Source organism: Notamacropus eugenii, chromosome 3 (genome assembly GCF_028372415.1).
Source record: "Notamacropus eugenii isolate mMacEug1 chromosome 3, mMacEug1.pri_v2, whole genome shotgun sequence".
In the NCBI taxonomy this organism is placed as follows: Eukaryota; Metazoa; Chordata; class Mammalia; order Diprotodontia; family Macropodidae; genus Notamacropus; species Notamacropus eugenii.
The window spans coordinates 395,744,609-395,759,242 of NC_092874.1; the positions used below are offsets into that span (position 1 = coordinate 395,744,609).

At 38.8% G+C, this 14,634-nt stretch overlaps 2 protein-coding genes across 4 annotated transcripts in view; one reads left to right on the forward strand and one right to left on the reverse strand.

Moving 5' to 3' along the window:
* The first annotated feature begins 17 nt into the window (after positions 1 to 17).
* Positions 18 to 8,183, forward strand: AIMP2 (aminoacyl tRNA synthetase complex interacting multifunctional protein 2). Its single transcript, XM_072597860.1, has 4 exons — positions 18 to 375; positions 4,756 to 4,962; positions 6,797 to 7,028; positions 7,668 to 8,183. Exons 1-4 carry the CDS (start codon positions 238 to 240, stop codon positions 8,051 to 8,053), a joined length of 963 nt encoding a protein of 320 aa, XP_072453961.1. The 5' UTR covers positions 18 to 237; the 3' UTR covers positions 8,054 to 8,183.
* A 69-nt stretch (positions 8,184 to 8,252) lies between these two features.
* The window catches only part of EIF2AK1 (eukaryotic translation initiation factor 2 alpha kinase 1), a 30,579-nt gene continuing 24,197 nt past the window's right edge, over positions 8,253 to 14,634 (reverse strand). For all 3 annotated transcript variants that reach the window (XM_072597843.1, XM_072597841.1, XM_072597842.1), the window contains 4 exons: positions 13,861 to 13,975; positions 12,564 to 12,643; positions 10,970 to 11,203; positions 8,253 to 8,586 (listed from right to left, as the gene is read on the reverse strand). In XM_072597843.1, coding sequence (XP_072453944.1) covers positions 8,452 to 8,586; positions 10,970 to 11,203; positions 12,564 to 12,643; positions 13,861 to 13,975 — 564 coding nt within the window. In that variant the 3' untranslated portion in view covers positions 8,253 to 8,451. The remainder of the gene's footprint in view (positions 8,587 to 10,969; positions 11,204 to 12,563; positions 12,644 to 13,860; positions 13,976 to 14,634) is intronic.

A 14,634-nucleotide genomic window follows, 5' to 3' on the forward strand; every position in this document is an offset into this window, starting at 1 on the left:
CTTACCGAAGGAAGTCAACGCCCCCTTCCTCTGATTGGCTGGGGACGAGGTTCATCACGTGCCAGTCTGGGACCTTTGTCCAATCAGAGGGCTTAAACCGGCAGGGTTTTCCGGTCCTCCCGCTTTAGCAACGGAAGGGTCGGTGTAGTTGCCATTTGTAGGCGCCGTCGTGTGCGCTTTCTCTTCCCCCGTGGGTGCTTTGCTCTCACTCCACCTCCCTTTCGTCCCGCGTTACCCATGTACCAGGTAAAGCCGTATCACGGGGTGAGTGGGTCGCTGTGTGTAGAGCTCCCCACGTGCATGTACCGGGTCCCTAGCATACACGCCAAGAACCGAAGCTCGGCCTTCGCCCAGGGCCCGGCGGGGCACGTGCAGGTAGGATCCTGGCCGAGCGCCTCCCTGACCGTGGGTGCGCGGGTTTGGAGCGCGGGCGAGGGCGTCTTCCCTTTGGGCGCCGCTGCGTGGGGTGGCCGGCAGTCTGTCCCCGGCGTTTTACCGAACCGCCTGCGCTTTCGCTTAGTGTCTGGGGCTGGGCTTTGGAACTTGGACGCGGACGTCCGCCGGGAAGGGGCCGCCCTTGGGCGGACTGAGCTGGGAGGCTCCCCAGGCCCTGGGTCCCGACCTCGCCTCCTCCCTAGGCCGAGGCCCCGCCTCTGGCCCTGGTCCTGGTGGGACCGGAAGGACCCTCCTTGTACGGAGAAGGGAGCTTAGGTCCAGAGGGCCCAAAGGGATTTGACCGGTTGTGGCACGGGAGCCTACCCCGGGGGCCTCTGGCTCCGAAGGGGTCGTTGTTGCTACTGTAGCTCTCCTTTGCCATCTTTCTCGGGGCTGCCCCAAGGCCTCCTCTATCTGCCCCACGCCAGTTCGGTTGTAAAGTTGCCCCAAGTGGGCATGATTCCTTAAGTTAGTGATGTCAGAGGGAACAGAATAGAGGAGAGCAGTTTGAAGCAGGGAGATCCATGAGAAGGCCCGAGGTGATCGATGAGGGCCTGAGAGTGGAAAGGAGGGATGTACAGGAGAGGTGCACCGTAGAGGGAAATGACACCATTTGGCAGCTGACAGCACGTGTGGCATGAGGAGAGGGGAGAGCTGCGGTAATAAACTTGGGTTATACGGAAGCGGCGGTGCCCCCGGCAGGAGGAGAACTCCAGATGGTGAGATTCCTCCAGGGCATCCAGGAGCTCAGGAGAGAGGAGGGTTGACTGATGATAGACGGGAGCTCCCGGGCGCTGAGGTGCTTTTCAAGTGAGAGAGAACGGAGGTGGGAGTCCCTCAAAGCTCGTGGGCATGATAGAGAGGAAGATCGAGGAGAGGGAGGGAGAACCGTCAGATCAACCCACAAATATCTGTGTGGCAGTAAGGCTGCTGTGTTACAATTGTCCCTTTGTAAGAGGATTTGTTCTGTAAAACTTGTGACTCTGTCAAAAGGCTGCCCCGCACGGTGCCCTCGGAGCCTCAGCACTGGACGCTGGGGACCAAGAATGAAACAATCCTTACAAGGAGCTTACATTCTAATAGAAATATATATGTATAAAACTAGCAGAATTACAAATGTACCTACATGTGTGTGTGTATCATGCATAACATGTCAACTACAAGGTAGTTTGGGAGACTAGCAGTTGGGGCATCAGGAAAGGCTTCATGAAGAATAAATGAATATGCATGTATGTATTTATGAATGAATGAATAAGGCATTAAGTGCTTACCATGTACTAAACATTTGGGATACAGATAGAAAAGCAAAACAATAAAAAAAACTTCTCTCAAGGAGTTTGTGTTACAAGGTGAAAATGTATGAGAAAGTCAGATGGAAAACTCTTGTGATCCCTAGGGTGCTATAGCCATGCAAATGGCAATAATGTCTTTTCTTTAATGTACTTTACACTGAAAAATACTAGTTTCTGGTATTGAACCACTTGATAGTACCAAAGACTTTCGTGAAAGCCTTCAGAAGATATGGCTGTGACACCTGAGGGAGTATTTGCCAGGCTGCGTCTCCACAGGGGTGGCTCTCCCGGGATGAGGGCACTGGGTTAGCAGTATTGCCATTCCCAAGGGTCTTAGTTTCAGGGTCTTTGGGATGTCTCCATCGAATCTAAGGTCAAAATGGTGGTGATGACTGGACTTGGTCCAGAGGTGTAATAGGAAGCTACTGCAATTAGTTGGGGGGGAGGGGGGTCACATGGTCAAGTCTTATGGAGAATTACTTGGGCAACAGTGTGTGGGATGAACTAGAGTGGTAAGACACTTAAGTCAGAGATCAATGAGGCTACTGCAGTAATCACAGGGAGAAGTATTGAGATGGCTGCTTGAGTGTTGTTGCAAAGGTAGAAATGACAAAATTTGCCACCTGATTGAGTATGTGGGGTGAGGGAGAGTGAGGAGTCATCAGAAACTAGAGTAAAGGAGGAGCTGGCAGAGTTTGATGTAAGGGGTGTGAAGAGAGTTAAATAGCCTCACTTTTTTTGATGTATGAAGGCAGATCCTTAGTTTAGGGACTGGCATGGGAAGCAAAAGGAGCGTAATAAAAGCTCACATTTACGTATCACAGGTTGCAAAGCACTTTTCTGGACAACAGGCCTATGAGGCATATATTATCCCTGTTTTACAAAAGACACTGTGGCTCAGAGAGATTATTTCACTTGCCCAAGGTCATACAAGTATATATTGGTAGAGCAAAGACTCACAGTCTCATAATTGGAGGGTGACAGAGGACATCTATTCCAACCCAAACTATGTTGCGGTAGAAAGAATTCTTGATCCGGAGTCAGAGGACCTGGGTTTGAATAATGGTTCTGCCATTCATTGTGGCATTGGACAAGTCATTTTACCTGAACCTTGTATTGCCAAGGCAATATTCACAGCAGTGGTGGTGACTATAAATATGCCAGTATAGTTCTCAATCGCAAAATATAACAGGTTTCATAAGAAGGCAGAAGAAAAACATTTATTCAGACACCAGATAGCCAAAACCCAGAACCAGGAAACAAAATCAGTCATAGTAACCAAGAAGTCAATACACATTATCACTTCAGGGGGCAGAACCATTCCCCCTTCCCCCCCTTCCACCCCACTTCCACTCTTCCCACAAACAAACACTTAGGAGTCTGTCTGCTTGCCTATGTCCTTCCCAGCTCTGACTAGCCTGACCAACTTCCTCCCAATTCTGCTCCAACCTTCCTGTCTTACCCGATCAGCACGCACCTCCTACCACATGTGACTTAGGATTCCATGTGATTTAAGCAGGTCACACGTGCCTATTAGTAAATGGGAAAGATTTTCGCATTTAAATTACCATTACAAACCTCAGTTTCCTTTTCTGTACAATGAAGGGATTGAATGACCTTTCAGCATCTTTCAGCTCTAAATCTATGATCATGAACAAGAATCCCTTCTACCACAGTGGTAACAGATGGTCATCTCTTTACTTGAATACCTTCAGTGAAAGGTATGCTCAGAATGCAGCCAGTTCTGTTTTTGGATAGGTCTAATTGTTAGGCAATTTCCATTGTTTCTGGGCCTGAGTTGAACATATCTGATTCTTCTTCCCCATGACAGCCTTTCAGGTACTTAAAGACTCAAAGCAAGGTTATCTTACTCCTGGTCCAGTGTTTTTCCTACTACACCCCAAGAGAATGTCAGAGAAGGAAAAAAAAAAATAGAAATGACAAGAAACAAATACTGCCTTATCAACAGTATTTGCAACTTTTAGTATCATGGCTAGATAGTACAGTCCATTTCTCATATCACAAATCATGCATTCACTTTCATTTCCAGGCACTACCTACTCAATTATTTGACATATTACTGTGTTTTACCTTTGATGTGTTACTGTATTTCACTCCTAACTGAAGATACTCATTTTGCATCCTGCACAATTGGTCACGAGATAAATTACTATGGTTAGGTTCTGTGAAGAGGACATTATTGTTAGAAAAATATAAAGCCCATACCCTAACAGTGCAGAGATGAAAAATTGTACCTTCTGCCTTCCATCAAGTAAGTGGCTCAGTAGGGAAGCCCTCTGAAACCCAAACACAACCACTTTCCCCCCTCAAGGGAAAGCCAGAGATATCAGCTTAGATTTGGGTCTTTATATTCGACTGACAGATGCTTTAGCAGCATTGTGATTTTGAGTGCAGAATAGAGAAATGGGATAACTTTCCAAGCCAGATTCTTTTACAATCTGTTTTCATTTTTTAACTTGAATTTCATTCTTAGAACAGCAACCATTAATATTCAAATATAAATGAAGAGACATTCCAAAACTGAACATCTTTGGATTTTTGTAAATTTTCCCTTTATTGCAAATAGCTTAATCATTGGACATCAAAGTAATTTTCTACAGTCAGAGTGTGCAAAGTATTTTTGTGGTTTGGTTTCTTTGAATGTTCAGGACAGTTTGCATCCATTTCATGTATCTATTCCAATTACTATATACTATGCTTCATGAAAATTTTTTTCTTTAAAAAAATAACATAATTACTAGTATATTATACAAAGTGTGTTTACTTTACCACGACAAGTTGCAGATGACAGCAGCATGAGCTATTAAAAACATAAGCTTTAAGTCTCCTTTTCTATGCAGGTAATGTATTAAAATAAGGAGAGAAAATAGGACCAAAGTATCTAAAATTGTATGGAGAAGATAACATTTCTTCATTGGCTGACTTTGATGTTATCAAGACTTCCTTGAGATGAAGGAAAATGAATTACAAAAGAAAATTAAAACATTGTTAATTATGGTTGCTTTAGGAAGAGGCTGAGCCCTCTCTCCAGGCCCTTGAGTCCCGCCAGGAAGAGATCTTAAAACGTTTGTATGACTTGAAAGCTGCTGTTGATGGGCTCTCCAAGATGATACAAACGCCAGATGCGGACTTTGATGTGACAAACATGATCCAAACTAAGGAATGCACTACTGTAACTACAAGTGCAGTAGACTTAGATTCAATGCTTGGGAAGGTAAGTTCATGTTTAAAGGCTTAACATACTAGCATCCAAAAAAAACCTTAACACCTAGGTCAGATTTTCACTGAGAATTCTAGGAATGATACTAAAACTACTTAAGTATCTAAAATGAAGTTTGTTAGGGGCTGGGACAGGCAGTTGCTCACCTCACTTCAGACCACTATCTTGATTCCAGTATCCAACTCCAAGATTTTACATGCATAAATTTTAATATACTATTGGAATTGTAATTCCTGGAGCTGCAGCATCAGACTTGCCCTAAGTTGGATCCTCGTTAAAGGATTTAAAGTGTACTCAGTCCAATTACAGGGCCTCGAAAGAGTCCTGTAGTGTTATTTTTTGCCACTTCCTACCCAGGTCAGGAGTGGGTAGTTTACAAGCCTGCTACCTTCCTTAGATGTGGCAGCCATTTCTCAGGCTTCCTACTGAACCCTGATTCCATCACCCAGGGTCACCATGGTAGCCATGGCAAGTACCATCAAAAGTTAATAGGGCATTCTTTCAAATGGGTCATTGCCACCACCAGGACATTCAGTTGCACCACGATTATCTAGAGTCATCAAAGGAGGTTGAGAGGACACTGCTGGGTTGGTTTTGGTTTAAAAAATGCACACATCCCTGGGGATAGGGAGGAGATGCCACCTACAAGGGAAGGAGACTGGGCTAGCTCATCAGCATATATTAGCTCTACAATTACCCCAGTTGTACAAGTAGGAGGGAGCTAATGACCAAGGGAACCATAAGTGATTTAATGAGCCATTCACAGTTTCACTGTACCAGTCCTGTGTACTTAGACATTCATGGCTTAATCTTTGAGACAAGTATATGCTGTTGGCAGCATCAACCAGGGACAGAGAGAGGAGAAAAGGAGGAACTACAAGGACCATGGAAAACCACCTTTTGGTTTTTCCTGCCTTTCTTTTGCTCACTCTCTCTCCCCACATTTGGAAGTGAAAGAAAAATGCCTCTTGAACAATGAGAAAATTAGCTATCAATCTACTAATTTAGGATAGTGTATTTTTTTAATTTAACAAATAATAAGCTTGATTTCTCTTTTTCCTGGCAGGCAGAATGAGGGCTAAAGCTAGGGAAGTGGGAAAATAACGTATTGTAGTCAACATACTATTGAGAACCAGAAAAAGAAGATATAAAAGAATCACTCCCTTCAAAATTTAACAAAGTGGGACTACATTGTGACAGAGCAAATAATTCTACCTATAGATCTTCATGGAGCCCCCATGGCCATCATTATATTATATCAGAATACAGTAATTGTTTATAATGACATCAAGAAACTGTTAAATTGTGTTCATTTGAGTTCTTAAGACTGGGAACTAGAAGATAGCATGTTACATTTCTGTCAAAAATAGTTTAAAATGAAATTTTAATAGTTAAGGAAATAAGCTTCAGTTAAGCTCATTCTCCAGAAATGTCAGGTAATTTAATGAAGAGTAACCCTTACTTAAGATTAAATCAGATTTCAGAACCCTCTGAAATTAAAAGGCCTGCATGGGGAAGTAGATTTGAGAACTGACCTCTGGTATTCCTCTGATATGAGAATAGTGTGACAAAACTTCATTGCCCCAGGCAGTTCACTAATACATAGTTGAAGAATGTTTACCGATCTGCATTGGGAGGAGTTTCTTCACTTGGAATTCCGTACACCAATGAAACAGTCAAAACATTTAATAGATAGTAGAGAAGGTCTTTTAGATTGGTAAATAAGGGAATTGCTTTCATGGCATTGTAATTTAGAATTTCTAGATTGTAACCTAGAATTTCTCGATCAGGATTTTATAGCGCTAGTGGTTTTTTTTTTTCAATGCAGGATTATGGAGCATTGAAAGATATTGTGATCAATGCAAACCCAACTCTACCTCCACTCTCCTTGTTGGTGCTACACAGCTTCCTTTGTCAACACTACAAGATATTATCAACTGTTCATGTGCATTCATCTGTAAAGAATGTTCCTGAAAATCTTTTGAAGTGTTTTGGAGAACAATCTAAGAAACAGTCACGTCATGAGTATCAGTTGGGCTTTACTTTAATTTGGAAGGATGGTAGGTAGAGGGTTATAGGTAAATTGATGGAATAAACTATGAAATTTACATCATGTTATGAGACAAAATTATGTTAAGGTTTATGTTTTCTGGAAAAGTGAAAATTAATGATCACTTCAACTGCCTATTTAAAGGAAAATTCTGTTTCCATAAATACTTACCAATATGTTAGTATTCTAAAAATGTCCAATTATTTTTTAAAGTGCCATATACTTAGATCTCTCAGTAGTAACTGTTTTCCTTGTTAGCCCATAAGGTAAGTTATCTCCTTGTTAACTATTCTTTCACAATATCTTTTTGGAATGTGCTAAAACTCTTCCTTAGTTCTTATTCAGGAAGTTCCTGTATTTCCTAGTTCAGAAATGCACAGTTTATCTTTATTTGTGATCCTTTGCGTTTGGGTATATTAGCTAATCTCTCGGTTAAAAAGAAACTCATCACTCAGTATGGGAAATTCTTTTCAGTTATAAGTAAACATAACATTGCTATTAGAGATTTTATAAACTTAATGGTAATAAATTTATAATTATAAGTTTTAATGGTAATAATAGTATTCTTCAGACTGTTAGCTAATATCCTTACTTAAAAAGAAAGTTACTTCTATTTATTAATACTGAGGTGTTTTCTCTTTCTTTTCAGTGCCAAAGCCCCAGATGAAATTCAGTATTCAAACAATGTGTCCTATTGAAGGTGAAGGGACCATTGCTCGATTTTTGTTCTCACTGCTTGGCCAGACATATGATGCTGTTACTCTAACACTCATAGATCGTTGGATAGATACGACTTTTTTTCAGTTGAAAGAAGGGAGCAGTAAAGAAAAAGCAGCTGTCTTGCGCTCTATTAGCTCTGCTCTTGGCAGAGGTCCCTGGCTGGTGGGAAATGAACTCACTGTAGCAGACATTGTAACTTGGGGTGTACTTCAGCAATCAGGTGGTCCTAATTCTGTCCCAACTGATATTCAAAAATGGATGAAATCATGTGAAAACCTGGCCTCTTTTAACAGTGCCCTGAAACTCCTGAAGTAAATACTTAGGATACATTTTAAAAGTGGCTTGACTAAAAACTGGTACTGCCTCATACCTGTTGGTAAATGCACTTACACTAAAATTGATGTCTTATAGCCAGATGTTAAACACCAATAAAATTATCATAGAACTTGTGACTCCTTTGTTATATAAACTTTCTAACACCTAGTTAATGTTAACAAGTAAAAGAAGCCTTAAGTAAAAATATTACAGGTTGTAAACCTTGATTTTAATGCTATTCTATACATACAGATTAAGAAAATTAAAACCTGTACAGAAAAGAATGGACCCGCCCATACACCAATTTGTAAAACATATTGGTATTTCAGTAGATCCAACAAAATTAACAAATACTTGTTTAAAAATTATTGTGCCCATTCTTGTACATAAAATCAGGGTCAGGCTGGAAAGCCCTCACTTTCTTTCACATCTTCCTTGACACCTTTTCCCAGAGAAAGGAGTCTTATAGTTTCCTTGAGCTTTTCAATTTCTTTTTCTTGTTCAACTACTTTCTTCTGTAGGACATAATTCATCTGAAAAGAAAAAAAAAATCAGTCTCCACACTGATAACTTACCCTCCCTATTTCTTCCATTCTGCCTTTTCCAGTAAACTCCAAATAGAGTTAAAATGATAGAAGACTAGGGACATAGGTATGAGGTGGTTTTGTCCTCTCCATAGGAAACAACAAAAATCTCCACAAGTCCTTTATCAGAAAAACATGAAGCTGAGCTTTTACTTGGACATAAAATTTTTTCTTGAGAATATAATCCTTATGCAGACTTTTCATGTGATCTAATTCACTTGTAAGTTATGAGATCACCTTCCCAAAGCCAGTTCTCTTTGAGAATGAAGGACAAACAACATGTGAACCAAGAAAAAACAATAAGCAATTCTCCATTGGTCATCTATGGTCCAGCTAATGTGATGTGTCACAGCTGAATTGAATAATCTCCTTCCTTTACAGCATGTGAAAATCAGCTTGTTGAGTTAACCAGAACACAGCATCTTTTGCCTAATTAGCTATATACCTGCTTTAAAGCTTCAAGAACGTAAATTACTACACTTATTTCCCCATTTAATGAGTAAAATTCTACGTTAGTGTAAAAGACAATTATTCTGCATTTGGAAAAAAAACTTAAAAAACCTTTAAAAATATATAGCTTTTAAAATGCCTAAACTGTGAATTATTTAATCAGTCACTGACTACCACTGTATAATGGCTCTGGGAGCATACTATAAAATTTTCCTACAAGTACCTAAGAATAAAAATTTCTGAAAAAGGGGTATGGTTGCATACCATATGACAACCATACACAGTCACTTTGTAGGGTAACACAAGAATGGCCTGGCCAAGTTAAAAATACTGTTGGAAGGGAATTTATCAATAATTTAATTCATTTACAATGATGAATCAAGTCCAAATAGGTAAAATAACTTATCCAAGATCTTCACAACTAGTTAGTGGAAAAAACAGGATTAGAAACAAGCCTCCAAAATGCCATCTTTAAAATTTTATCTTATTTTCAGATCATTCTTTCCCTCCCATTTTCCCCTAGTCTACCCTTCACCTCCAGTTGAGAAAACAAGAAAAATAAATAAGCATATACAGTCAAGCCTACATTCACGGGCCATGCCCAATCAAAGAACAGCCTCAATCTGTACTCTTAAATTCATCACCTCTAATGGGAGGAGGTAGTTAGCCTATTTTATCATGAGACCTCAGAAATTATGGCTGGTTATTGTGTTGATCACAGTACAAAGAAATTCTTTTGTCTTTACAGTTTTGCTTTTAGTGTATAAATTGTTCTCCTGGTTCTACTCATCTCACTGCATCACTCCATACAAATCTCATGTTTCTCTGACCATCCACTTAAATAATTTTTTATAGTACAAGACTATTCCATCACACACAGAACACTTGTTCAACAATCCCACTCTCAGTTTCCAATACCACAAAAAAAGGCTACTATAAATATTTTTGTACATATGGGTCCTTTACTTCCTGGATCTCTTTGGGGTATAGATCTAGTAGTGGTAACACTAGATCAATGGGTATGCATAGTTTGATAGCTTTTGGGGCATAGTTCCAATTGTTCTGCAGACTTGTTTAGACAGTTCACAGTTCCACCAATACGTTACACCAAGTACATTAATGTACTTATTTTCCCACAGCCCTTCCTGTATCTGTCATTTTCCTTTTCTGTCAACTTTGCCATTCTGATGGATTTGAGGTGGAACTTAAGAATTGTGTTAATTTGCATTTCTTTAATTATTAGTAATTTAGAGCATTTTTTCTTATGGTTATTGATAGTCCGGATTTCTTCCTCTAAAAACTACCTATTTGTGTCCTTTAACCTTTTTATCAATTAGAGTCATTCCAAAGTACAATCTGCTTCACCTCAATGGCCTAATATAAGTCATAACTTGCTCCTCTGGACTGTGGATCCCCTGAGATACTTGTCAGATGTTAACTCCAGCTGCTCTACCATACTTGATTTCTATTCCTTTTTGCAATTATTGCTGGGAGTTTTTATGTACTATAGCACTAAGATAGCTTTTTCAGAAGATCTATAAAATATTAAGAAAACAGAAATGAAATACTTAGGCTGAGAGAAGAATTTAGAAAACAGAATAAAATATGCCTGAGCAGGAAGAGAATGAAAATAAATCATTCTGTTTGAATTCTCCCAAAACAACCTGGAATATGCCCTTACCTAATAACTTTATCCCCAGACTACAAAACAGACTCCACTGAGAAAAGAATTTCCATATACATTTCACAGATATACTTAAAAGGAGGCATACTTTCTTAATCTGAATTTGTGTGAGAAGCATTATGAATAGTAATCTATAATGACCAAATACTATTTTTAAGCACTCCATCTAAACCTATTAAGTTGAACACAATAACATACATTTCCAGGATTTTGAAAAAGTTCACTTTCCAGTAGCTGCCCAGCAGATGGTCGCTGTGAAGAATTACTCCTTGTTAATTGCTTTATGTACTTGGCTTGTATTGGACATCTTTGGCTAAGCGATTCTGGGATCTGACCATTTCTTAAGCCTGTTAAAACTTCTGCTCTTTCCATTTCTGTTCCAAATGGCTGAAAGAGCTCTAGAAGAATCACACCCAAACTATACATGTCTGACTGGAAAAACAAAAAGCACACAAATTTATTAGTGGAAGTTTAAATTCAGAATAACATTTTAAAATTTCAGTTTAATTTTATACCCAGAAGAAACCATAAATAGGTTTACCACTGTGATTAGAAAACTCGATTTACATTTACCAACAACAAAGGTAGTGGAGAGCAGGACTGCGATATCCCAACAGGCAAGGAGACAAATGGCAAGTCTTTACTAAGATTAGACAAGACCACTTATTAACTGTCTACGCTACTTACTCTTTTCATCTTTCCCTTCTGTCCTGGTCAAAAAAAAGAGGACACTCAAAAATAAATAAGAAAGTTTCCCTAGACTGGTCATTATGGGAAGAAATAAGTTCTAATAGTTCAAAAATATTCACTTGTCCAATAAACATGTTGTCCACCACCAATAAGACATTTTTTTTCCCACCCAATGAAGATTTAGGTTTGACACATCAGGTTGGAAAATGTGACAAAACTTCCAAAGTCTGCTGCTACAAGCTGTAGCAGAAAATTGTCAAATTACTTTCAGGTTCAATTCTCTCTGTCTCCATCCAGAAATAAAGCATTTTTGGTAGATTTAACAGGTAATCTCCCTTTCTATACAATAAATGTATCAACTTTTAAAGAAAAGTTTTTTAAAATCCTAGTCAAGCTTGCTTTGGGGGTAGATACGATTTAACCATAAGGCATAATTTTGTGATATTATCTGTTGTGAAAAACTTAATTATTCATCACAAGTGAAGAAATAAATTACAAGTTAGGATGTATTTTGGAAAAAAAGTTATCTGAAAACATTCCCTCCTTCCTCATATCTAGAGCATGTATGGATACTTTCCTCATTTCCACCACACCCTAGCAGAATGGAAGCTACCTGAGGGCAGTAACTTCTATCTTCCAATATCTAGCACTGCACTTCACATACAAAATAAGCACTTAAGAAATCTTTGTTGAATTGATATTCTCTAAGAAGCCCTGGGAGCTTTTTTTTTTTAAAAAAGCTTATTAAAACTTCACATTATTCTCATTCAACATCAGAGCAATTCCATTCTCTTAAACAGTTAGGCTTCCTTACAGTATCAAGTAACAACTCATTACCCTATTAGTGAAAGAATGGTCTCCTAGTAAGAACAGCCGCCTGAGGTGCATTTTGTAATGACAGCTTTTTATAAAACAATTCAGTATTGGCAGAGATTTCGAAATAACCAAAAGTACAGGAAATTCCAGCTTAAAAAAAAAGCAAGACAGCTTTGTTAACACAGTATGATATGCAAAGATAAATTTATAGTGCTCAGATGTTTTCTGAAACCTGTCTTAAAGAAGAGAAGCAAGAAATATTTTTTAAAAAACCAACTGATCCTACCTTGGCATCGTATTCAGATCCTTGCAGCTGTTCTGGTGAAGCATACAGACTAGTACCCACTCCTGATGTATGGGTCAGTCCTATAATTTGAATATTCTGATTATTACCAAGATATTCATTTGGCTTAATCTTGGTTGCAATTTCTTTTACTATCTTAGTTTATCATCATCAACAAACCTTCACTTTAGACTTGCTGGGTTCAGGATATTATAATTTACAGAAGGTTATTATACTTTAATGCTTCCATTATCCTCAGTTTTATTTGTGTGGGTACTTCCTCCTCCACGGTACAATTTATAATTCCCCCTATCATTTGCTATTAGGTGTATGACAGTTGCTGTGACAATAAAATTCATCACCCTGAGGCCAACCTAGTGATAAGCATCTGAACTTGGCTAGATCAGTATTTAGATAACAAATACTCCATCACTTTCAGCCTGGAAGGACGTGGCAAAGCCTGTGATCTGCTGGCGCAGTCTTCAAGATCTCAGGGTTGCCCCCTATGCTGGAAGTCACTGGAGCAGGCAATTTTTAAAAAATAATATTTCATTTTTACCCCCAATTACATGTAAAAATAATTTTTAAGATTTGGATTTTTTTTTTTAATTTTGAGTTCCCAAGTTCCATCCCTCCTTCAGATCACCCTCCCTCCCTCCATTTCTTCCCTGAGTAAAACATTTCCATTTCAGTCATTTGGTGGAAGAAAACTCAAAAAAAAAAAAGTGAAAAATAGTGTAATTTGGCCTGTATTCAGACTCTCATCAGTACTTCCTCTAGAGGCAGACAGCAATTTTTATCATGGGATTGTCCTGGATCATTGTATTGCTGAGAACAGCTAAGTCATTCACAGCTGTTCACTGTTCAATATGGCTGTTACCATGTACTATGTCCTTCTGGTTCTGCTCACTTCACTCTCTATCTGTTCATGGATGTCTTTTCAGTTTTTTCTGAAATGCTGCTCATCACTTCTTACAACAGCATTCCATTACAATCATATACCACAACTTGTTCAACCATTCCCCAATCAATGAACATTCCCTTATTTTCCAATCCTTAGCCACCACAAAAAGAACTGCTATAAATACCCTTGTACAAATAGGTCCTTTTCCATTTTTTTCCCTTATCTCTTTGGGATACAGACCCAATAGTAGTGTTGCTGGATCAAAGGGTGTGCACAGTTTTATAGCCCTCTGGGCATGGTAAGGAAAGGCAATTATTGCTGCTTAAAATACTTTTGTGAAGACCATGTTTACAATGAGACATTTAACAGATGGTTTTTTGACAATAGAAAACTTACTTTTCCCATTTCTACTGGTCCATTCTGTATCTTTCTGAATGATGTCTGTACAAGCTAGACCAAAATCTCCTATTCTTACATGATGGTCAGGGCCTTGAAGAAAGATATTTCTGGGCTACAAATAGAAAAAACCATTCACTACCTTGGATTTCTACTTCATGTACACCTGCACACATATATGTAACACAACACATGGATCTCTGTAGAACTGTGATATTTGTACATACTTTTTAAAAGATCATCAATCATTAATGTATTGCTTTAAGGCTTACAAAGCACAAATCACTAATTTTATCTTCACAACAAACCTGGGAGGAAAATGCTATATGATACTTTAGATGTGGTTTGATCAGGAAATAGGGAAACTTAGATCTGCTAGAGCTGACAATCATTAGTTTTTTTGGTTACTACGTCACATACTTGACTCATACTGAGCTTACAATCCATTAAAATAATCAGATGTTTTTCACAGGAACTGCTATTTAGCCATGCCTTCCTCTACTTGTGCTATTGTAAATTTAAATTTAAAAAAACTTGTAGAACTTTTATCCCTATTAAATTTCATCTTATTAAATTTGATCCATAATTATTACCTAAATCGTTCTTTTTATCCTGACACCCCCCCACCCCCTAATATGTTAGCTGTCCCTGTCAATTGCAAATGTGACAGGCATGCCTCAAGTAGCTTCGTTCTAGTTACTTATCAAAATGTTCAAAAGTACAAGTCCAAGAATAGATTATTGGATATTCTCCTATAGACCTCTCCAATAACAC